Raw genomic sequence first — 22,793 nt, forward strand, 5'->3', positions numbered from 1 at the left:
AGGCTCTGCACGACAGCCGTGCAACAGTGCAGCTGCTCGGCGTGTTTTCAGGCTACAGAGGCGGCGGAGCTGGTTGAGGATTACAATGATTGCCACAACTCAACAGAACATGACCACGGAGCTGGTATGTGTTTGTCTGTTTGTTTGTTTGTTGTTGTTTCTTCTTCTTCTTCTTCTTCTTTTTTTTAATATTGTTTTCTTCCCGGCAGATTGAGAGCAGCTGAGTGTGTGTTTTAGTGTGTGAGGGGAGATCTGAGTGCTCTGCTGTGCAGCGGGGAAATTCCTCATATATTCCCCACAATGCGATGACTATCGATTAGTGTTTCAGTTATTTGGCCCATTCAGACTTTCTGCTCAATATCAACCTTGTGGACAGCCTGACTTTGTGCTCTGCGGTGCAGCTCGACGTCCACAGCCTCTCACTTAAATCGCCTTTCTGTCCCATCTGTACTTTTATTGCATATTGTCTGCATCGGTAGCAATGTTCATTTTTGTAATAATGTGACACAGTCCTTTGTCCCAGCAGGCTGTCCCCATTCAGGCAGGACGTACACTGACAAAGGGGCTCTCAGCCTGCACTGGGTGATTGATTATCCCTCTGCTGTGTAGGTGTATTGGCACCGAACAACGACTGTGGACCAACATCTTGTGTTTGTTGCACACACCATTAAGAGTCCTTACACATGATGGCAATTACAGTCAAACAAGCTGAATTATTACTCTGCACATCCTACCTCGTTTCAGTTACACACATGCTCTGTCTTTTTGTGGGGTTTTTTTTTTTTAAAAGGAATTTTATTTGTAATTTTGTGTTAGAATTAATTTGTGAGGCCACGATTTAAGGTATTAGTGAGACAAAGAAGGAAGATTTGACTTAAGATTCATTAACAACATTAATGGATTAATGTTTACATAATTCAGACATGATCATCAATGGTTTAATGGAATATCTATTTCAAATATGCTGCTTATAGACACACTTGTATGACTAATATCTCTCCATAGCTAATAAGCTCAGTTTCCTTCTTTGAATGAAACTTTCTCATAAGCCATCAGAGAAACGCCATATTGTTATTGCTGTGCTTCTGTTTACCTACAGGGCAGAAAAACAATGCAAAACGATGCCAAGTGGACTAATTAACAGATCTCATCAAAGTGTCAACCATGTGGGGAAAGAGTTTCAATCATTATATCGTTACCTCACAGCATGTCCTGGTGGAGGAAGTGTTCCAAAGCCTGTAGGGTGAGAAGTTGAATTATGTCAAATTGGCCTGTATGATGTGCACAGTGGTGCCTGACATAAAGCAACACACTAACCCTCTGGTATAATGTGACGCAACATCAGTGAAACTTATCCAAAAGTGTGCAATAATCCTGCAGCATTATTGTCTCCTTGACGGGGCCACACAAAGCACCAAGCTATTAAAGACAATCCATTACCTGCAAATGTCGCAACACTTCATGTCAATTCATCTTTGCTTTACATCGAAAAACAATTATTGAGATGCATCACACTTGTTCGTTTTTTTTAACGAGGTTTTTTTTTATTGCCATTTTGCGGGGTTACAAATGGTCTGTTTGTAGGAAGACGCAGCAGTTTGGAGAATAATGTGGTTTGCTACTTGTGTGATTGTATTTGTGCTCCATAAAAAAAGGTGCAAAGTGCAACTATTAAACTGGCTATCACAATTTCATGCCACAGAAGCACAATGCTTTCACTCACAAGCTTGGTTAATCCCCAGCATGAAGGAAGGAACTAAAAAGTCATTTAATTTGCTCCATCAAAGCTGCTGTTGTTTTTATTTTCATTCTCAATATTTAATAATAATGTGACATTGTGGCTGAGTGTATTCATGTAGCAGGAGCTTATAACTAGGCTGTATTTTGCTGATACAGTATTTCTGTAGAAATAATTCATTCTGGATCCCATTTTACTCGAATTCGGTATAATGTCACCTGCAGGCCCCTTCATGTGCGCTTTATGGTCGTTGCTTGTTTCCTCAGGCAGGAACTTGGTTTTTGAGAGTGGCCAGACATGCTGAGAGAAAAGTATCTGAAAGGAGACCCTTTTGAACAGTTATTTCCTTATGTGAGATGGGGCGGTAAAGGCAGCCCTGCAGAGACAGCTAAAGCGGCAGGTCTTTCACTTCTCTGTGGCTTGTGCTGCATTGTCTTGCAATAGTAGCCTCGGGGGCAAAAAAAAAAATCTGTCCAGTTAGTCCCATATGGTGTGTGTGTGTGTGTGTGTGTACAACCTACTCCTTTTTTTTTTTTTTTAAAGATAAGAAGCGCAAAATGGAGAAATGGTGCTGCAGTGAGTAATGGCACATAAAGTCCTGTGGATGTGATAAAAGATAGTCCAGATAGATGAATCAATATTGAACCCTAGTGTCTTATTACTACAGCCATTCGGTTACCATTTATTCTGACCGTGCTAAAGTAATAGCGTGCTCCAATGATGACTTTCATTTTAAATGAGGCAGTCAGACATATTGACAAGGTGCGATATACGTGGGTTAGTTACTAATGCACAGCTTTCCCTTGTGAGCACTTACAGTGAATCGTTAAAATCAGGAGCATATAGGTTATATTGAGGTCTGCATACGTCTGCCAATAGATCTCCACCTTTTTATGGTGGTGGTTATTTCATTGATGCCTCTGCCAATGTCATGTGTGTAATGAACATCATTTCTTGATGTTAAGGGGGGGGCGGGGGGGGTTATGTAAATCTACAACAAGAATCACAGAACAAGCTGCATTTGGCTGCCTCATTCTGCTGCATGTGATTTATTGTCGGATTCTCTTCGCCTCAAAGACACTGAAGATGGAGTTAAGGAGGTCTCCTGAGCCTAATTTATGAATTCTTAGCACAGCCTGGTTTCTACACAACCCAGCTGCGGTGCATGCTGTACAGATTGAATAATTGTGTTTGGTGTGGCTTGCTTTTTTTAGTGTGCAAACTCAATCAATACAGTTAGAAATGTTTGATTTTCTGTGCAGTGCTCCGAGAGGGGGAAAAAAAAAAAAAAGGAGCAACTTGGTTGGTATCTGTTTGCATTTTAAAGGAACGCTTCCAGTCTGATGGCATGATTTTTTTATTATTATTTTTTTGAAGTGGTCGAAATGTCAGAGAAGGTCTTTGTTCTCGACAAGCAGCTTTCACACTTTGAGAAAAAGAGCTCAGCAGAGGACGTTGATCTAAAAGTCTCTTTTATGGGTGTATTTCCACTATTAATTGTTTCCCCTAAGACCTTGTAGAAGTGCACACCTTATCGATTCTCTCTTTTGGTTGACTGAAAATTCCCAGAGCTCTGGTGGAAAACATAAGCGCTCTCTTTTTCCTCCAATGCACTTCTGCATGGTGTGCCAAATAAAGGAGATTCCCTCAAGAAGGATATCCGTGAACACAAAGAGCCTCGATTTGCATTCCCCCACCTCGTGGTGTTTGACTGATGCCTTATCTAAGCTTTTTCTCCAAACTCCTCTGGGATCAGGCAGGCTGAATAAAAAGAATAGCTCACTGTGTGATGCATTTTTGATCTGGGTCAGTCAAAAAACCTGCTGTGAGATTGATATGTTAAGATATGCTGGGTCCCTCACAGTCTTCTTCTTCTCCTTCTGTTTCACCTGTGCCAGTAGATTGTTCTGCATTGGAGCCCCTTGTGCATCGTGACTGGCAGCCAGTCAACACCGGCGGCTTTGCCAGTGGGGGATTCTGCTCACCGCAGCTGTACCTCATTTGCGAGTGTGACAAAACTGCTCATTCATGCAGGGTTTCTCGACGTCCACCTTAAAAACAATGCAACCTTAATTGGAAATATGGTCTAATGTCTGTGCTCAGGGGAATGAGCTGCTTCCATTTGGAGGATGTTTGGCCCTCGTGTTGCACGCAGTAATTAGAGGGAGGACTTGGAAATAAGATGCTGTGTGGTGGCATCAGTCAAGCGCAGGAATTTAATTTTAAATCTGTCTTTCAGCTGTGAGATCAGTATTTAATGCATTAGAATATCTTTCATGATAATGTAAACAGGAGACATGAGCATTACCATTCAGAGCTGTTAGTTTTATACATGTTGGTTTAAAATGAAATTCAATTCAAAATTTTCTGTGTGTCAAAATCGTATCTGTTCAGTCAAACAGAAAGTGCTGAAGGTGCAGCGTGATGCAGTATTGACTGTATTCTATCAAGGATTCATAGACCACCGCAAGTTTCTTTATCTGATGGAAGGATTAGACCGGTTCGCTGAGAGATTGGGTGCAGAGAAGGCATGAGAGTGAGATAAAGCAGGGTGTTAGAAAGGCCAGCAGATACACAGACCTGGTCTTCACATCACTTTAAAGTTGTCCCTGCAGGTAAAAATGGTAATGGGTTTTAATTTGAACATGTTATGATACCGCAGCAAAGACTATATTTTAAAGATGAGACCTTGGCAGAAATCTGGCTCTGGAAACCAGTTGAGGCAAAGCCGACCTTGTACATCTTCCACTCGTCTTATGTATAAAGTGAAACCACATCCTTTTTAATAAGGAGGTGAGAACTTTTGAAGTTATTAAAAAGTACATCAAAGATTTCATTTTAAACATGCAGCCGTAAAGTGAGTTGAGAAATCCCACTGTTTCTGTACTGCTCGGCTGTGCTGACCTTTTATTCTTCAATTTTCACTTTTCGGAAATAGGTTTTTAAGACGTTTTCACATCAGTTACACAAGTCACCACTTTAATAAACCGAGGCTCGGGGGCTTTGAGACAGTTGGATGGTCTGGGGAAGTCAAGAAGTGAATGTTTGTGTAATGGTGTATGTATGCTGCCTTTTTTGTGTGTGTGTGTGTGTGTGTGTGTGTGTGGAAAAGAAGGGCTATATGGGGGCGTTTAGGTGAGCATGGCCAATAGCAAAGACTCAGGGACAGCTGATGTCACCCTGGGAGCGCAGAGGAGTAGCAATCTGTCAACCAGTGAACCACATAGATGCCATCCTTCCGCTGTCTGCCCCCGCCCGCCTCCTCAGCCCCCCAAGGCCTGGAGGAAGATGATTTGGACCGGAGAGGCGATAAGCCAAAGGGGGTGGGCAGCGATAATAAAGGCTGGGTTTCATGGCGGCTCTTTGATTGAACTCTCACATTCTGGCAGGCATGTGGCTCCAACAGTGCCAGCCACTCATTATGAGGGAGTGGAGCGCGGTGTGGGAACAGCTGCAATTGTGTTTAATTGCGACTGATACTGATGCCAGCTCATTCCATCACTTCCCCCTGATAGCTACAGGGGGTGTACAAGGACCTGCAACTTAACATGAGGTTTTGCTCCATTGGTAACTGTAGTTTAATGTAGTTGGCTACGTTATTTCTTCTATGTTACCAACTTAATCTAGAGCTGTTGAATAAATCCTGCAGCACCAAAGCAGCTATTTCAATAAAAGCTCAATGTTGTTCCACCCCCTTCAGTTTTAGCAGCACCCCATAGCTTATCAGTCAGGTAACAGGTGGAATGAGCCGAGGGTGAAGAAAATGATGGCGCGGACAAAATTGGTGCTACAATTAAAGTCTGGTCTCACATGCAATAGTTTTATTCAGTTCTCATATGAAAAATGAATAATTCAGCGAGGTTTCCGTGATGCTGAAAACTGGTGTCAATCCCCCTGAGGCGCCCTGTGGGGATGTGCCTGTCAGAGAGAAATTTTGTGTGAGACTGTGGAAATGAAGCAGCACTAATATCCTCCTCCCTGGCTTTGCTCACACTCATCGCTGTGTGTGTGTGTGTTCCCTTCAATATCAGGACCTGGGGAGTACAGACGGTCCCCCGCGGAACTGGAAAGGCATAGGAATCGCCATGGTGGTCATCCTTGCTGTCATGTCACTGGTCATTCTCTCCGTCATCCTCCTCACGCCTGGTAAGAACGTGGACAAGGAGAAAAAAAAGAAAATAGTGGGAAGAGCTATAGGAGAGTAAAAGCATCAAAGCAAACACTGGGTGTGATTTGAGAATTAAAGGAGTAGTTTGATGTGGATGTTTATTTACCAGAGAGTTGGAAGAGAAGATCAATAACAGCAGCAGCAGCTGGTTAGCTGTACTTCACAGAAATGAGAAGAAACAGGTGAAAGCAGCTAGTTTGACTCCAAAAGGACACATTCACAGTTTATAACACTTTGCATCTGTCTTATTGGAACGAAAACCGAAGTCTACAAACAATAACTCATCGTGTTATGGAGGCCTAAAATCTCAGTGACTATTTCTTGGCTCTTCCAGCCAACCACAAAATTGCCTCTCAGAGAATATAACCCTCCCTCGAAAAAACAGAAAATAGACATTTTTACAGTTTGTGTTTGAATGGATTAAGCAAACGGGGTATAATGAGCTAATTAAGAGGCTTTAAATGTGCTGGCAGGTAGTCTGTGTTGTCACTGGACAGAGCGCTCGCTGCTCCTGCACCCGGTCTTAAAGACAAACTATCTGTCGGACACTGCCCAAAATTTTAAACTCTTGCTTGCAGAGAAAATGGGGAAGGTTTGTACAGATATTAAAGTACTACAAACACATGAACAGTGACTATGAAAATGCCAATTCCAAGACTGAATCAGGAATGTGGGCCAGGCTGTGAACACGCTCAGGCTCTGTTTGTCTGTGAACACAAAACAGTTTCTGATGAACTGACTAATTAGGTCTCTCTCTGTGCTCACAGATGAATCTCAGTTGTTACTCCGTTCCCATCTCACCATGGAGGATCTGGAGAGTGAGCAGTTCAAAGTTCACGAGCCCTGTGTGGCATGGCTGAACGGTAAGGATCCAGCTGCTCCTTCAGGGGGCTCACCTGACACCTTGTTTTTAATAATAACCATCTCTGTCATGGCTCCAATAACACGGGACCTCCTACTATCGCTATCTGTTCTCTGTTTCACCAGAAAATGAGGTGGCTCTCCGTACCAGAGAGGGACACGTCCTGTCATTCAGCCTCAACACCAACCTCACCACGACTCTGCTGGACAACAGCTCCCTGGTGAGTTATGATTGCACACATTATGACAGCTTATTACAGAGGACGGGTCTGAATATCCAGGGGCCGTTTTTTACAAATTAATTAGGCAACATTAAGGGCGCTGTTTGCAGATAGAGAGAGGGAGAAGCTGTGGTGTCACACTGCTCCTCGTCCCACATCCGAGACAAAAAAGATTCGGCAGAGTGGCAGTATCAGCTCATTTCTCCCCAATCTGGCTGCTCTGAGCCCTCAACATGTGCCTTCAAAGAGAATTTTCCAAGCAAGGGCATCATTTTGAACACCGCCTCTGCACAATACTGACTGACTTATATGGGTCATCGCTGGGGAGCTTAAAGCAGTGCTCCGTTGTCAGGTTGAGAAAAAGTATCTTCTTGGTGTCGTGATATGGTTTGGCGTCCCTGCTGCTGTTGATAATTCTAGAGAAAGGTACGTTTTTCTCCTGGGAAAAAAAAAAAAACCCAAAAAAAATAGATCTTCAATGAAGAGTTGCTTTTCTGAACATGGATATCTGCATGCACATTTAAATGAAAGCCAAGAAAGAACTGTCAAACACGAAGAGCAAAGCAAAGCAATGGAGGATTTCCTTTGAGAGTTAACTGGTTTTGGTTACACATCGCTTTCAGATGTCCATCACCTGATGTCAAAGTAAAGCCCAAAAGACAATGGAGCTCAGGCCAAAGACACCATATATTGCAACGAATATGTCTGTATCATCGGGACCGCAGCCTACAGACTCAAAATGCAAGAACAGGGAGGATTTTATCTACAAAATGGGTTTGGCACACAGTCAGTGAGGACAGGCAAACATTTCCAGAGGGCAAGGTAAACTCACAGTCAGAGAGAAAACTGGTTCAAAAAAATAAATCACAAGGAAGCTGCTTGGCTGCTGCTACAAGAAAAGATGAGCTGGCATAGAAGACTGAAACGCTCATGCTAAATAGGCTGGGAGGGGAGGCAATTACACACAGGTGCAACACATTAGGGCCAATGTCTACAATCACAGCAGCGGGCAAAAATTAGAGCGAACAGGTTAGGAATACCAAAATAAAACAGGAAGTGACACATAGGCGAAAACAGAAAACATCATCTCAGAGAGATGAAAGTTTATTTTTTGTCATGATGATGCTGGCGTGGGACGTTTGTTAGATGATTAGATTAGACAATGTCCTGATATTGAATTTTGCCTGTCCAAGTAAATGTACCCTCGGCTAATGGACATGTGTGGGATCGTGAACTTGCTAACAGTATACGGTGTAGCGCCTTGTGAGAAGGATTTTCAATTGATAAATCAGGCCGGTGTGTAGATTTGTTGTGGTGTGGTGCTCAGTTAGACAAACGATGGACAAACAATACACAATCCCCTCTGTCAAAAATTGTTATTTTTTTGCTTGAAAGCTCAGTCTGATTCTATTCATGCATAGCTGTACAGATCAGGAACCCCATAACACTAACAGAGCTGTTGACAGAGAATTATTACTTTAGATTTGTGGCGAGGGCTCCCAAGTGTTCCTCATCAAAGTTACTGCTACAGCCCATCTCCCCTGAAGAGCAAAATCAAATGCCACCGCACACTCTTTCCACCGGAAATCAAATGGAAGTTTAGCAAACCTAATTTTCTTTTGTTTTTCTTCCTGCAGGATCTGACCACGACTAAATTCCAGGTGTCCGCCGACAAGAGCTTTGTCCTCTTGGCGTACAACATTCACCCGGTAGGTTTTCTCCCATTTATTACAGAAGGTGTCGTCGAGATATAAACTTTTTATTTATTTTTTTTTTTTACCCTCAGTAAACATCCAGCGCTTTGAAATTACACACTACTCTCAAAGGCAAACTGTTACTGCGCACAAACCTGCAAGCATGGTAAAGGACTCGCAGCTGTGAACCAAGCTATGACTTGCATCTTAATCGGATCCCCAGAAGGAAAAGTAACCGAGGAAGGCGAAACATGAAGGGCAATGTGTGTTGGTGTTCTACGACTGCAGCAGTCTGCAGCTCCATAACACCAGCCGCCAAATGACTGGGATAACATATGGGGAGTTGAATATTTAAAAGGGCTGTAGGTGCATGGGTGGGTTGAGGAAAGCTTCGAGCGAGCGATCAGTGTGAAGTGTGCACCAAAGGGACCTGGGAGAAGTGGGGGAGGAATCAATGAGATGAAGGAGTAAAGTAAGAGCTGTGATAATGAAATCGCCCTCACTAGTTTGCTGAGGAATTTTAATGAGAAGCTGACAAGAATCACAATCTCAGGTGCTTTCAGATCACCGTTGAGGGATACAAAACAGATCTTTTGCTCCTTTTTACTTAAGAAACCCACAGCTCAGCTCCTTCAGCCCCCCCCCAGCCGGCTCACTCTGTAAACACCCGTACCGCTAATAAATTGTTGACTCTGGCGAGTTGTGTAATGTGCAAGTAATCGTCAAAAGAGGAAAACTGAATCAAGGAAATCCTGGTTCAGTGCGGGCTTCCTTTAGACAGATCCTGTTCTTGCTCTGATCTCTGTATATCTTATTTTCTCTGTATGTGTGTGAGCCTGTTGCTGCGTCCAAACTGAATTAGTGAATGGTTAACATACATTCAATCAGTGTTCAGATGTGCAGAAAGAGGGCTCAGATCTTTGCCCAGTTTGTGGGTTGCTTAGGTCGATTTATGCGGTGCCATTAGCATACATCCTTTCATATCAGCAGGAATTTTCTGTGCTCATCTACATGCTCAGTATGTGCACACGAGGAAATCGCAGACAGCGGCCATGCCAGCCGAGATCATTTATAAATTCATTATAATGAATTTGTGCGCGTGAACAGGGGGTTTGCATTTTGTGTATTATTTAGTTCTTCCCTTCCTCCCAGGTCTTCCCCCCCTTTTTTTTCCCTCCCACTTCATCTTTTTTTTTTCTGTCTATCTCTGGGGGGATTTGTGCTGACTGAAGCAGTTTGTGCCAGGCACCAGCTTTGCCTTTCGGAAGAGGGACGACTCACCCACTGAGAGTGGCAGAGGACAAGAGAGAGGAAAAACAGAGAGAGCAGCGAGGATAGCCACTTGTGATAGAGAGGGGAATAAATATGGGATATGCATTTGTCCTTAGATAAACTGCCCAGTTGACATTAATCAGAATGGTTATCAAAGGATGACAAAGAATCTGAAGAGAGAGGCGAGCAGTGGTAAGAAATGGACGAGCAGGCTGTGTGTAAAGTTAAAAGGCTTCTCTGGATTTGTATTAGCTCCGGAGGCTTTACAGGGAGAGGGTTTCTGCCTGGTGGGCAAAAATAAATGGATTTTGATAAGAAGGTATACATAGAAGTGAGTTGGGGATTTGGCCACATCGGAACAAGAGAAAGCAGATTTCCTGCAGGAGAGGCCATTCGAATTAAGTCGGTTTGCGATTGTGTGCGAGGCGGGAAGAGCAGAGCGGGAAAACGTGTTTTAAAAGACTGATGGCAAGATAGTTCAGAGGAGACGGAGGTTTTTTGGGGATAGATGAGCAGACGGGTCCACCGGCACAGTTGCTGCCAAGATAGTGCAGTCAAGGGACAAATAAAATGCCAGGGGAGTCGTGTCTGCACTCTGCAGCAAATGCTGATGGGGTGTTGGTATCAAAGGCGCATTGTGGGACTGCTGGAGAGAAGGACGGATGCACAACACATCCTAATATCCGTGCTCATGCAAAGAGTGTTGTGATATCTATAAGTGTTCTCTTCCACATCATCCCACGCGATCTTCTAAGTGTTTAATCTGTGCGGTGCCCCCTCTACCCCCTCCTGTTTTGGCAGCATGGGCTGATGAGGGGGTGGGGTGTAAAGTGGGGTGACAAGCGGCGCAATCTGGAGGATTTATGACATGCCACCGGCAGCCAGATTAGAGATCACGCTGCCGCTCTAAAACAGCTGCTCTCTGTCTTTTCGTCTGTTTATCACACAGCCGCACAAAAACACACATGCAACCACACAACCGCTGGCACCGTGTTGGTAAATTATGAGCAGAATCACCGGGTTCATAAAAACTAATCTCAGGAAGCAGACTGGACATTCAGTTTATGGCAGCACTGCCCCTCTTGATGTCCAGGAGTGTCACTGCCTATAACTCAAGAGGGGTCCCTGTTGTGTGACGGCTGTCAGCCTGTACCTCCTCCCTTCCTCCCTTCCTTTCTTTTTTTTCCTGTTTCTTTTTTCCCCTCTTCCCTCCCACATTTTTTTTTAATGTGTTCATTCTTTCCACTTCCTGTAGAGCCATTTTCCTACGCTGCTGTTTCCCCTGTCATGCTGAGACTTTACAGTGCAATCAGCTTTCAATTGAACTTAGATAGCCTAAAAATTAATTTTGCCTCCTTTACCATTACAGCTGTAACTGCCCCCCCCCCACCTCCAAACCCATCACTCCATCCATGCATTTTCTAACAACAGACAAACACAAAGGAGAAATCCAATTTCACTGTTAAGTGTGCAGTATAGAGGAAGTGACATTTAATTTCTGTAGGCACTGGTTTTCTGGGAGCCTGAGGCCTCTTGGCAAATAGCCTGCTTCCACCCCTTTGTTTGAAACAGAGAAGAAAATGGTATAAATCAATATAATACCTAGAGCTCATCAGGTAACGCTGTGATCAATTACGATTAACACACATATACACACGCACGCCGTCATTGATTCCAGTCCCTTAGTCCTCTTCAGCATGATGATTTAATTATTCATTGAACTGCTGATGCTTGTGTCAGTGTCGCCAGCCTCAATGGAGCTCAGTGTGAAGGATATTCACTGTAACGATGCTATTTAATGAAAGTGTCAGTCTTGGTTTCTGTATTTTTCTTCACAATGTCATGTCATGCCTTTATTTTTATTTTTTACTGAGCCTTTAGTTAAAATCCTCATGTTTACATTTCTGCTCTTACTGGACGAAACTGTGATTGAACCTTTGTGTAAATAAACGCAATATTGAAATGCGTAGTAGCCTAAAAATGGTCACATACAGGTTCATACAGCATAAAGCCTACAGCTCACAGCCCTTTTGACATGAAAGAATAAACTTTAGTTAATTACAGTCAATTTACTAAATTAAATGCCTCATATTTTATTTTATGTTTTTAAATCTTTTTTTTCTGGATGGAAAAGTCCGGTAAGCCAAGGCTTTTCTTTGAACAGGCGGACTGTTTTCTCATGGTCAAATAAAAATAAAGCATATTTCAGGTATACATGCTCTAAGAAACCAAATCCTGCAAGGCTGGAAAGAGAATCAGGCCTCAGGCATGGCTCAGAGACATCACTGATTTGCTGCGACATCACAAATCGACAGAAGTTACTAACAGCTCGTTTTAAACCTTAGCTTCTGACTACAGCTCTGCATTTACTGTGGACTAAGCCCTTTGGTAGTTTCACAGCATTAATTTTGCACCTGCTGTATAATTTAAAAAGACAATATACATTGTGTGACCTTTGATATGGAGATCAGTGAATATTGGCCTTTCTAATTTTGCATCATAAGGCGGCGTGTTGCTGCCCTTTTGTAAAAGTAATAAGCCACTTGATGTAGTCATTTGCAGTGATTTAAGGAGCCTCCTGTTGCTTATTGCTCATTCATAAAGGTCAGAGTCAGCAGCGTCTGTCATAACTTGTGTTTCATTCACTTTATTTATAACTGAGTTTGAGCATGTGTGAGCACTAAAATATATGTTGTGTCAACCAAGTGCGGCCTACCTGTGTGCATGATATCCTCTACCTCTTTCAGGTGTTCTCTCAGTCCTTCACAGCCTCCTATGCTATCTACAATGTGGCTAATGGGTAGGTGGAATCATGAATGCTAATGCATGGGCTGCACTGGGCATGAGCGTCACCAATGCAAGCAGACCCGTGGACTGACAACGTGCCCTCGCAAAGCGTGTCTCATTGAATCAGAACCTCATAGTCCCGTCAGACATGCATTCATCCGTCACTGTTCGTTGTAGGTTCAGTATCCTGACGTGAGGTTTGTATTGTACTTCAGATTTCACTGCCTGAGATTCATACTCTGCATTGAATCGGTGGGAAAACCTCTGTGGTAACTGTGGTAACTCCTGGCAAGTGGTTGTGGGAAGGATAACTGGTAGCTCTGCAATATTAATAGTTGCCTGAATATGCCTTTGAGGAAAATGTTTGCCTGTTCAGAGGAAGCAGAAAGAAACGCAGCTAGAATTACGGATGCAAAATCAAAATGTTGCACTCTTGCATGAACCAATCCCATTCTCTGTTTCGTTTTTCCTTCTCCGCATCTTGTGCCCACGTCCTCACAGCACAGTGTCTCTCTCAAGACCAGGGCATGGATGGACCTCAGAGGGCTTAAACCAGGACAGTTGTCTCTAATGGGGGGCTTATGTTTGAGCTTTTGTGTGTGTTCCAGGGATATGCTGGAGCTTAACCCTCCACAGGGAGAGCAGGCAATGCTACAATATGCTTCCTGGGGTCCTCAGGGGAACCAGCTGGTAAGTCAGACACACATTCATTCACTTGATCAATGTTTGGTCATCTGCATCTACTGTGTCTGCCAATATGATGTGATTTCTTAACCTTTGCTAGCTTTGTATGAACGACGACATCATTTTCATGATGATTACATCGATGGTACTATGTCGTTATGAAAAGACCGCCAACTCAGAGGTCATCGTAGCAACCCTGCTGCTATAATGGGGTGACTTAACACTCATAATGTAATTCAACTACCATCCCTGTAATGTAATTGGCTTCTGCTGCAGTGTCAGTGCTCATCTGCAGCATATCAGCTGGCAAGTAAAGATGTATTAGCTCTCAGCCACGTGTGTGCTGGCCGATGATTCATTCTCATTCTAGGACAATTCAGGCAGCCAGCGATGAAATTCGACTGCAACGAAACGTCCTTGATAATGACTTGGCACCGTCTGTCTGTGCTGCTCATGCCAGGCCTATGTGTTTGACGGAGATATCTACTACAAACCGAGCGTGACCAGCAAAGCCCTGCGTCTCACAATCACCGAGCAGGAGCAGAATGTGCTGAATGGGCTATCAGACTGGACCTACGAGGGTAGGATGTCTACCAGCTCCGTGCACAAATCTGCCAATTCAATTTGGCAGCTGTAATCACTAAAGAGCACAATTTTGCCTCTTTGATTTTGACATGAAAAACTGTTATCGTCTTTTAAAAACAGAGGAAGTGCTCTTGACCTATGCCGCTCATTGGTGGTCCATGGACGGGGCCCGGTTGGCTTACCTGAGCATCAACAACTCTGCCACACCTGTCATGGAAATACCCCACTTCTTAGGTGGTATCTATCCGTCCAACAAGCTCTTCCCCTACCCAAAGGTAAACACTGATGCAGCCAGAGCGCTCATGTCAGCATCCCAACGTGCTCACAGCTGACACACTGCAGTCTGTCAGGCATCCCGGTTTAACATGTCGGTGTTCATCCCCGCGTATACAACAAGTATGCACGGCACTGAGGTGACATTTATTCTGCAGGCATTTGGTTATAACTTTAGCAAACTGTCTCAACCGCATTTTGTGACAATCGCTCAAATAAGTGTTTGCTCAGGAGAAAAATAACAGCTATTTGTAATTTTTGTTCATGTGCATTAGCTCTTTATTTACCAGGCTGAAATATAAACTAAATCAAATGTCTTAATCCGCCAAGATCTGTCTTCAGCAGTGGAAAGTTACATTTCTTTTCTTGAAATGATGTCCACATGCCAAAGAAGTAGCCGTGGTCATATCAGAGTGGCTGTTAGCATCTATCAGTCCTGAAAAAGCAGTGCAGCTATTTTAACCTCTTACGGCTGAAAATCTGAGCAAAGTGCCATCATCCTAGAAAGTCACCGCACAGATTTAGAGATTTTTATCCCCATCATGTGGCAATCTTTCCAGTACCAGTCTCATTCAAGACCTTTAAGTGCAACAGTGACATTTTCACCCTGCTGTTGGCGCGAAGGCGGCTCAGCACATTCATCCTCTGAATATCTGCACCAAATTCCAGCACGATCCATCCAAGAGATGAGATACTTCAGTCTGGACCAAAGTGGTGGGCAAACATTGCCAGCTCTGCTTCTGTGGCTAAAAGAATTCTTCAAAAATACACATAGATGAGCTTATCTGATGTATTTTGTCTTTTTGCTTGTGCTCAAAGGCCGGTTCAAGTATCCCATCGGTCAGTCTGTTCGTGGTGAATCTTTATGGTCCGGCTCACACTCTGGAAATGATGCCTCCAGACACCCTCAGGGCCAGGTAGTACATCTTTGTGAAGCTAAAAGCAGAATAAACCTTTAAGACTTTAGACACCACTTGTCAGAAATGATTGCACGAGTGTACATTCGTCTACCCTTCGCTGCTTCTCTTTTTTTCTTTTCTCACCATTTCATGGCATCACTTTCCAATATTCTTTCCCGCGTAACACTCTCTGCATTGCCTCTTCAGAGACAGCTACATCTCCATGGTGACTTGGATCAGCAGCACTCGGCTCGCGGTTCGTTGGCTGAATCGCGCTCAGAACCAGTCGCTTCTCTGCGTGTGTGAGGCCACCACAGGGGCGTGCTCAGAGGTAAGCACTCAGCAGTCGTTCGGCATTAGTAATCCAAACACCCCTCCATGCAATACACAGCTTTAATAGAATTTCTGCTTCTTTCACACCGTCTTGAGAGTTAGGATGGATGTACTTAAAATCTCAAATCTCCGCTGGCTCCATTAATATTTAAGGTCATTTGCTGTATGAGCAGAATTTTCAGTGATGTACTGCAGTATGTTATTACTTGTTCCCCTTCTGAAAATCCTCACAGAATTCAGTTCGCCCATTCCTGATTATTTATGAATGCAATATTCAGTAAACAATGTGAAGTTAGATTTTTCCGCTGGCATTTAAACTAGCTTTAGATGTTGACATAAGTGCATTTTAAACGGAGTAACGAATGCTTTTATCTCTGTTGTGTGATTTTTAAATCTGTAGAAGCACAAAATGGCCATGGACATAATGCAAAATCAACGACAAGTGAGTATTGCTCCTGTTGAACAAGGTGATATTTCATTTTGACTTTTTTTTTCTTCTAATTTGGACTGAAGATTTAATTAGTTTTTAAAATTCAGTTTACTCATTTATATTTGTTTTTCTTTTTTGAAAATAGTTTTGGTGTTTTTTATCAGGTTGAGATTGAAGTTGAGATGAAGAAAGAAGAGAGCTTTTGCATAATAAAAACTCAACAAAACACCATACCATAAAAAATTTGCCATCCACAAAAGACAAAAAGATGTATCACTGTGTTGTTGTTGTTTCGGGAAAACTGAATTGAATGAGGCCATAAGAACAGAATGTGAAATGGAGATGTGGGCACAAATATGCGAATAGGTGAAAAGATGCAGTCTGTATTTCAAAATGCTTCATTCTGCAATACATCAGATTGAGGAAAAAAACACAAATACCCAGAGAGATTTTTCATTTAGATGACTCCCCAAACCCCAACACTGCCTCACAGCTGCTCTTATAACCATTATATACTTGGCATTGTTAACACAGTGAATTTTTTAGTGCACATACTGGTTGTTAACTGAGATAGATTTCATAAAAACACACAATACAGTGTCACTTTTTCCTCTTGGTTCCAGTTTTTAACTTTTGGTTTACACCTATTTCTCGGTGCGGTCGTTGTCTCGACAGGAGGTGCCGTTGTTTTCAGAAGATGGCTCCGTGTTTTACGCCATCCTACCAGCCAAACAGGGCGCTCGCGGGGAGTTTCACCACATTGCCGCCCATTCAGTCCAGGTCAGTTCCATGGCTGTTCATTTTTACTATTTCACATCACCGTTGAATAATTTCTGACAGAAATGGTTGTTAACATTTCATCGAGGGTGCACACACAAAGCACACAGCAACACAGTACAGACTGAAAATGTTCTCCACCTCTGGCATCAGAAAGGATCTTGACTTTTGATTTTATGTTCGCTCTAATTATGTGATTACCAAAACAGCATCCTCATCCAAGCAAGCATTTTGCTGATTAATATTTTACTCGTCCTTTGCCCTTACCACTTCGAAAGGAATTCAGTTCATTTCAGCAGAACAATTTATTCATCCCAAGTGGGGCAATTAAAATATTTATTGTGCTTTTTTCTCATTAAGGAATCAAATAACTTTGACATAAAAAAGCACATGTTTTATTGTTACTGGGTTGTTTAGTCCCACAATGCCGGTCTCACGGTCACCATTAGTGGTTCAGAATCAAATCCAAAGCTTTCTCACTTGTGACTTTCTGCCTTCATCAAGATAAACCAAATCATCAGAAAGTACTGTATTTCTCTCTCTTCCCTCCAGTATCATTATTTGATTTAACTTTATGAGCCTACCTTCATTTTTCCTCCCCGTCCTCTGACACCCACTTGCTGTACGGCTGCACCTATTTTTATTCTGTGTATCTGCCTGGTTTTACATTAGTTTTCATCCCTGTGAAATGCAGCCCGCCGTCCCGTCAGTCCCCCCTCGCTTCCTGACATCGGGGAGCTGGGATGTCACCTTGCTCTGCGCCCTTGACGAGAAGGCTGGAAAAATGTACGTGAGAGCCACAGTGTGTGGAGTCGGGTTAACACCCTTCGGTGGATTTATCCACCCACAGATCCTCACTATGAATATAAAAGTGATGAGGGAGGTTAAGGAGAATAGTGTCCATGATCACAATGATAATTACGTTTTCTGTCAGCTTCGGCAGAGGAAATTTTATCTGTTGTCGACTGATACATCTAAGATTGTCTGTTTAAAAAGAACTGCAATGAAGATTTTAACTTGTAGCGTTGGTGCCAGTTTGAAAAGCCAAAGGTAATGGCTTTGCTTCTGGCAGTTTATTGCCATTGAAGAGCACATAAAACTACTTACACTTGACCAGAGCGGATTATTGGCTAAATCTCCTTTTATCCGGCTGGGGAATGAAACCCCTCGTGTGCCGATCGACTCAGACGTGAGCATCACAGACAATCAAGGAAATGTCAATGTAGATCAAGAAAAATGTTTGCCCTCCCAATAGGAAAACCAGAAGCTCACTGGTTTGCCGTACAGCCACTGCTCAAATACAAACTTAAGACGAAGCTGACTTCATAATCATGCTGAAGTATGTAAATACGCGTAGATGGAGTCCAGTCATGAATAATTGATATCCAGAATAATTAGGATATTGAAGTTCTTTGGCAGTGTTGAATAACTTGCTGTGTCTGTGATTCGTATTTTCCTCATCAGCTATTTCCTGAGCACAGAGGAATCCCGCCAAAGCAGACACCTTTACAGGTAAGCATGTTTTTCCGCCGAATGCTGATTCTAGACAATGCAGTAAAGACAGAGTAGATGCCGTGTGGGCTGTGGAGTTTTTTGTTTTCCCATTTGTGGTATTTTAAATTTTTAAACAATGTTTTTCATGCTTTAACTTAAAACATAACTAACATGGTTTCCTCCATTTGCCACCTTCGGTTAGCATGTGTGCATGGTACAGTTTGCAAAGCAGAGCTGAGACTCATGGGTTGTAATGTGTCATCTTTAGGTATTTGGTCACAAACCAATATGTTTGACAAAATAAAAAGGCTGTAAAATAAACGGATGGTGCCATTATACTAAAGGCCGGGATCATCAAATTCCTCCTTTAGGGAACATGAACGTCAGCCCCACTTTTCACTGCAATCCGATAGCTGATCAGACATTTACACTTCAAAATGTCAACCTAAAGGTTGTGCTAAAGGAAAAGTCGGGGGATCGTCTTAGGCTGAAGAAAATATCATCCGGGGATCAAAGTGTCTGTAAGAAAAATGGTGCCAAGCCATCTTGTAGATGTTGATGCATTTCACCGGATAAGAGAAAACTTTGATGTGCTGTTGGTGTCAGAGTCATCAGCATTCATCCGAAGAAACACCAGGGGCATCTGTCCCAAAGTTCGATGTAATCCACCCGATGTTTGTTGGCATATCTCAGGAAAGATCAATCACTTTAACCACACGGTGACTCTCGAGGTAATGATGGGGGATGAGCAGTCATTAGACTTCGTCTTTCGGGGAATACAGATGTCTGCACAAAGTTTTATGACTAATTGACAAGATAATTCAATTCAACTGTGAGTAACTGCACACTTAAGTGTTGCTATATTAATGTAGACCAACAGTTATTTGACACATAACAAATAAAAACCCCACTTAGGGAACGAGGGCCTTGTGTTGATTGGTGGCACATCGCCCACTTGTGATCAGCCAGCCGGCTCTTTTACTCATCTACCTCTGAGCTTTCGCTTCTTTTTATTAGCTGACGTTGCTTCGAGTCTCAGGAGACTGCTCGATATCATGGAGTAGGAAAGATGGCTTGTTTTAAAGTGCGGTTAATTCTGTATGAAATTTGCAAGCAGTGGAGTGGGGGAAGTACATTTTAAGACTCCACCCCATTTATTTCTGAAAAGTCAGCTCTGTGTCTCTGTGTTTGTCTCTAGACACGGACACTTTTCCTTAATGTCTTAGCAATCAATTGACTCTCTCCTGGAGCAAGTTTACCTGATTTAATCTGTCCTGGTTCTCTCAAGTTTGGTCAATAACTCTTTTTGTTTTATTTCCCAGTGTGGACTTGGATGGAGTCTTTCAGCGCAGATGCGTCTCCTGTAATCTCATAGATGGATGTCGCTTCTTTAGATCTGAATTCAGCCCCAATCAAACCCATTTCACCCTCTACTGCCTGGGTAAATGTGATATACACACCTATACACTTATATACACGCCTGCAATGAATGTAAAAGCCTCACGCTGTTCAAACTGTTAATTTTATAATGTTATCTTTTGAAAAAAAAAAAAATCCCCCAGGACCTGGAATCCCTAAAGTGACAGTTCACAGTACAAAGGATCCCTCCAGTGAGTATTAAATGTATTTGTCTGTCTAATGATGTAGTAACACACGCACATGCACACACAGACTGTCTGCAGTGGTCTATGACAGCCAGTAGGAGGAGATTTATATAAATTTATATGGATTCATTCATTTCCTGCTTGTTCAACAGTGCCCTCTGTCTGCGGCTCCCAGTCAGAGCTGGCAACTTGGAGATGATGATGTTGGAGTCAGCTGCTGTGTCTGTCTCGATGGTTAGAATGAAAAATGTAAGGCACTGGTATTTTATCTCCTGTAGGATACGTCGTGTTGGAGGACAACAGCCCTCTGTCTAAAGCCCTGGAGGACAAGCGACTTCCTGAGACTCTGTTCAGGACACTCCCAGCAGACAACCACGGTACAACAAAGGAAGATTGTGTTATAGAAATATTAAATGTTTAGGGTCTCATTTTATTAAGTAGCTAAAGGGAATGGCAGCAGTTATATAGCAGCAGGATATTGGCCGCAATATCCTAAGAGTTAGGTAGTTAAATCAATCATGTGTTTTACTTGGTGAGTAGGCCATTAGAGTGAGTCATGTGTGCCCTCAGGGTCGTCTACATTGGCGTGGATGTGATATGTTTAAATGAAACTTTCTTTGTGCTTCAGCTGTTTGGATGTGTTTCAGGCGGAGACGTAGTAATCCCAGTATGATTCTGTCTGCTTTCTCAGATCTGCACCTGAAACTATCCCTCCCTCAGGGTTATGAGGCTAACCTGCACCCTCTCCTCATCATTGTGTAAGTATTGCTGGACAGGGGATGTTAATATTGTGTACTTTGTAACCTTCAACCCATTGTCTTTTTTCCAACACCCTTCAAATTACCAACAACTGTCACCACACTGGCTGATCCTGTTCATCTCGTTGCTCAGAGACGGCGTCCCCGGCAGTCAGTCTGTGACAGAGGAATTTGCCCTTGATTGGCCTCAGGTACTGTCCAGCACCCAAAACGTGGCGTTGGCCTGGGTGGACGGCAGGAGTGGGGTTGGCCGTGGACAGAAGACCACTGCTGTAGATCCACGCAAGCTGGGCTCGCTTAGAGTGAAAGATTATCTGGGAGTTGTCGAGTCAGTGCAACAACATAAGGCCGTTTCATTGACATGCGTGGATGAAGCTGATATACTGAAATGATTTTATGACATCTCCACAGGTTGCTGATGCAACTGCCATACATTGATGATCGTCGCATGGCCCTCTATGGAAAGGTTACAGCACTTGCAAAAATTCAGTACACTCAGTTTGTTTCTACTGAAGCCATGAAAGGCATCATATGTTGTGTTTGTTCAGGCTCATTTCTCTGTTGTCCCTGCAGGCGTTCGGTGGTTATTTAACCCTCAAGATGTTAGCTGCAACAGACAAGCTCTTCCAATGCACAGCTGCAATGGCACCAATAACTGACTTCAGGCTTTATAGTGAGTTGCAATCATGCCATCGACTCTTCATGCAATGAAGCCAATAAGGCAGTGAAACATTGAAATAGTTTGCATCTCAGAAAACAAGCGATTCCACCGTTTTCAGGTGCGGCATTTTCTGAGAGATATTTGGGCCTTCCAGCAAAGGAGGAGCACGCTTACTTGGTGAGGTCCCATGTGTAATGCTCTGAACTCATTTATTCAGGTGGAAATGTGTTTTTGTATTTCAATAATAATGATTATGGATTTGCTCTCAGTTGTAGGTTTATTACCCAGAATTAATGTAGCCTAATGCACCAATCTTCCAATATAACCTGTATTCATCTTCATTTTAAATTCAACCTTATAGTCATTGCAGCTGTTTTCATTTGTGCTGCAGCTGAATTGGTTTGAATACTTAGGGTTGATTCTAATTGTTTGTTCGCCACATTTATTTCAGCGTGGGCAGACAAAAATAATACAAGCACCACCACTCTGTATAATGCAGTGCATTTTAACTGCACCACAATCTACAGCCTCCTATATGTCCATAAAGTTTAGTTAACATCTCTGTAAGACTTGTATTAAAACTTTTATGAGGTTGGGATTTATTGCATTCATTTTAGCGAGGAAGGTGTACCCATTAAAAAAAATTACTTCCTCATTGTGTGCCTTTGCAGACTGCCTCTTTGCTGGAGGAGGTTAACAAGTTGAAAGATGAGAATTTCCTAATTCTACATGGAACTGCAGATGGTGAGGTCTTTGTTCAACTATTTTTCAGTTTGAGAGTTTATTCATTGGCTTATTTATTTTCTCCTCTTGCTTTCTCTGTGTGTGCGTGCGCGCACTTATGTCTATAGCAAGGGTGCACTTCCAACACAGCGCTGAGCTCCTGAGCCGACTGGTGAAGGTGGAGGCCAACTACTCCCTGCAGCTGTACCCAGACGAGGGTCACGTCCTGAGAGAGCTCCGCAGCATCCAGCACTTTCAGCGGACAGTGGTGAACTACCTCCAGACCTGCTTTAAGCACAGCGTCCTTCTAGATCCTATAGAGGATGAAGAGGAGGAAGATGACTGAGTTTTTCTTTCCTTCTTCCGGAGGGAACTCTCTGGGGACTGTGAACCATCTTATGCATTACTTTGGGTTAAATAACCAGGCACAAGAGCACAGGAGTGGGGACCAAACACATCAGATCACCTCCTATAACATCTGGAAAAATTGATGGACTGTATACCTTGTTGCACATAATTATTTCAGTTATCCTGTATGTCTGAAACGCTCTTTGTTTACAAATTACACTTGAGATGATGTGGACTTGGAACGCTACTGATTCTGCCAAAAAGTTTACAAAGATTTTTAAACATGCATGTCGTAATGGCTGCATGACGTGGATTAGTTTACACTGCATTTTCTTTTGTCATTTGCAGGTTTTAAATATGGCCCATCAGGGTTAAAAGTGCAAAATCTGCCAACAGCCAATAACACACAGGCAGACTTAAAAAAAAAAAAAAAAAAAAGCTAGTAATTATCGCAATAAATGTCTAACCTTTCCCATACTACAG

At 42.9% G+C, this 22,793-nt stretch overlaps 1 protein-coding gene across 1 annotated transcript; it reads left to right on the top strand.

Moving 5' to 3' along the window:
- The first annotated feature begins 85 nt into the window (after window positions 1–85).
- On the top strand, window positions 86–22,340 carry LOC115045993 (inactive dipeptidyl peptidase 10). The gene is made up of 25 exons (XM_029506036.1): window positions 86–124; window positions 5,770–5,884; window positions 6,674–6,769; window positions 6,894–6,988; window positions 8,626–8,697; window positions 12,702–12,754; window positions 13,350–13,431; window positions 13,886–14,006; window positions 14,131–14,285; window positions 15,103–15,200; window positions 15,390–15,513; window positions 15,916–15,957; window positions 16,621–16,725; window positions 17,417–17,508; window positions 18,187–18,234; window positions 19,539–19,657; window positions 19,779–19,826; window positions 20,099–20,197; window positions 20,512–20,578; window positions 20,712–20,906; window positions 20,990–21,044; window positions 21,152–21,251; window positions 21,358–21,416; window positions 21,911–21,983; window positions 22,091–22,340. Exons 1-25 carry the CDS (start codon window positions 86–88, stop codon window positions 22,306–22,308), a joined length of 2,370 nt encoding a protein of 789 aa, XP_029361896.1. The 3' UTR covers window positions 22,309–22,340.
- Window positions 22,341–22,793: the final 453 nt, after the last annotated feature.

Source organism: Echeneis naucrates, chromosome 7, assembly GCF_900963305.1.
Source record: "Echeneis naucrates chromosome 7, fEcheNa1.1, whole genome shotgun sequence".
Classification (NCBI taxonomy): Eukaryota; Metazoa; Chordata; class Actinopteri; order Carangiformes; family Echeneidae; genus Echeneis; species Echeneis naucrates.

What these genes read in the sequence shown, in the direction of transcription:
- LOC115045993 (XM_029506036.1), top strand. Translation starts at nt 86, where the DNA reads ATGATTGCCACAACTCAACAGAACATGACCACGGAGCTG. An exon ending in CAGTACAAAGGATCCCTCCA is followed by an intron (nt 19,827 to 20,098) that starts GTGAGTATTAAA and finishes TATCTCCTGTAG; the next exon opens with GATACGTCGTGTTGGAGGAC. An exon ending in TCTACATGGAACTGCAGATG is followed by an intron (nt 21,984 to 22,090) that starts GTGAGGTCTTTG and finishes TTATGTCTATAG; the next exon opens with CAAGGGTGCACTTCCAACAC.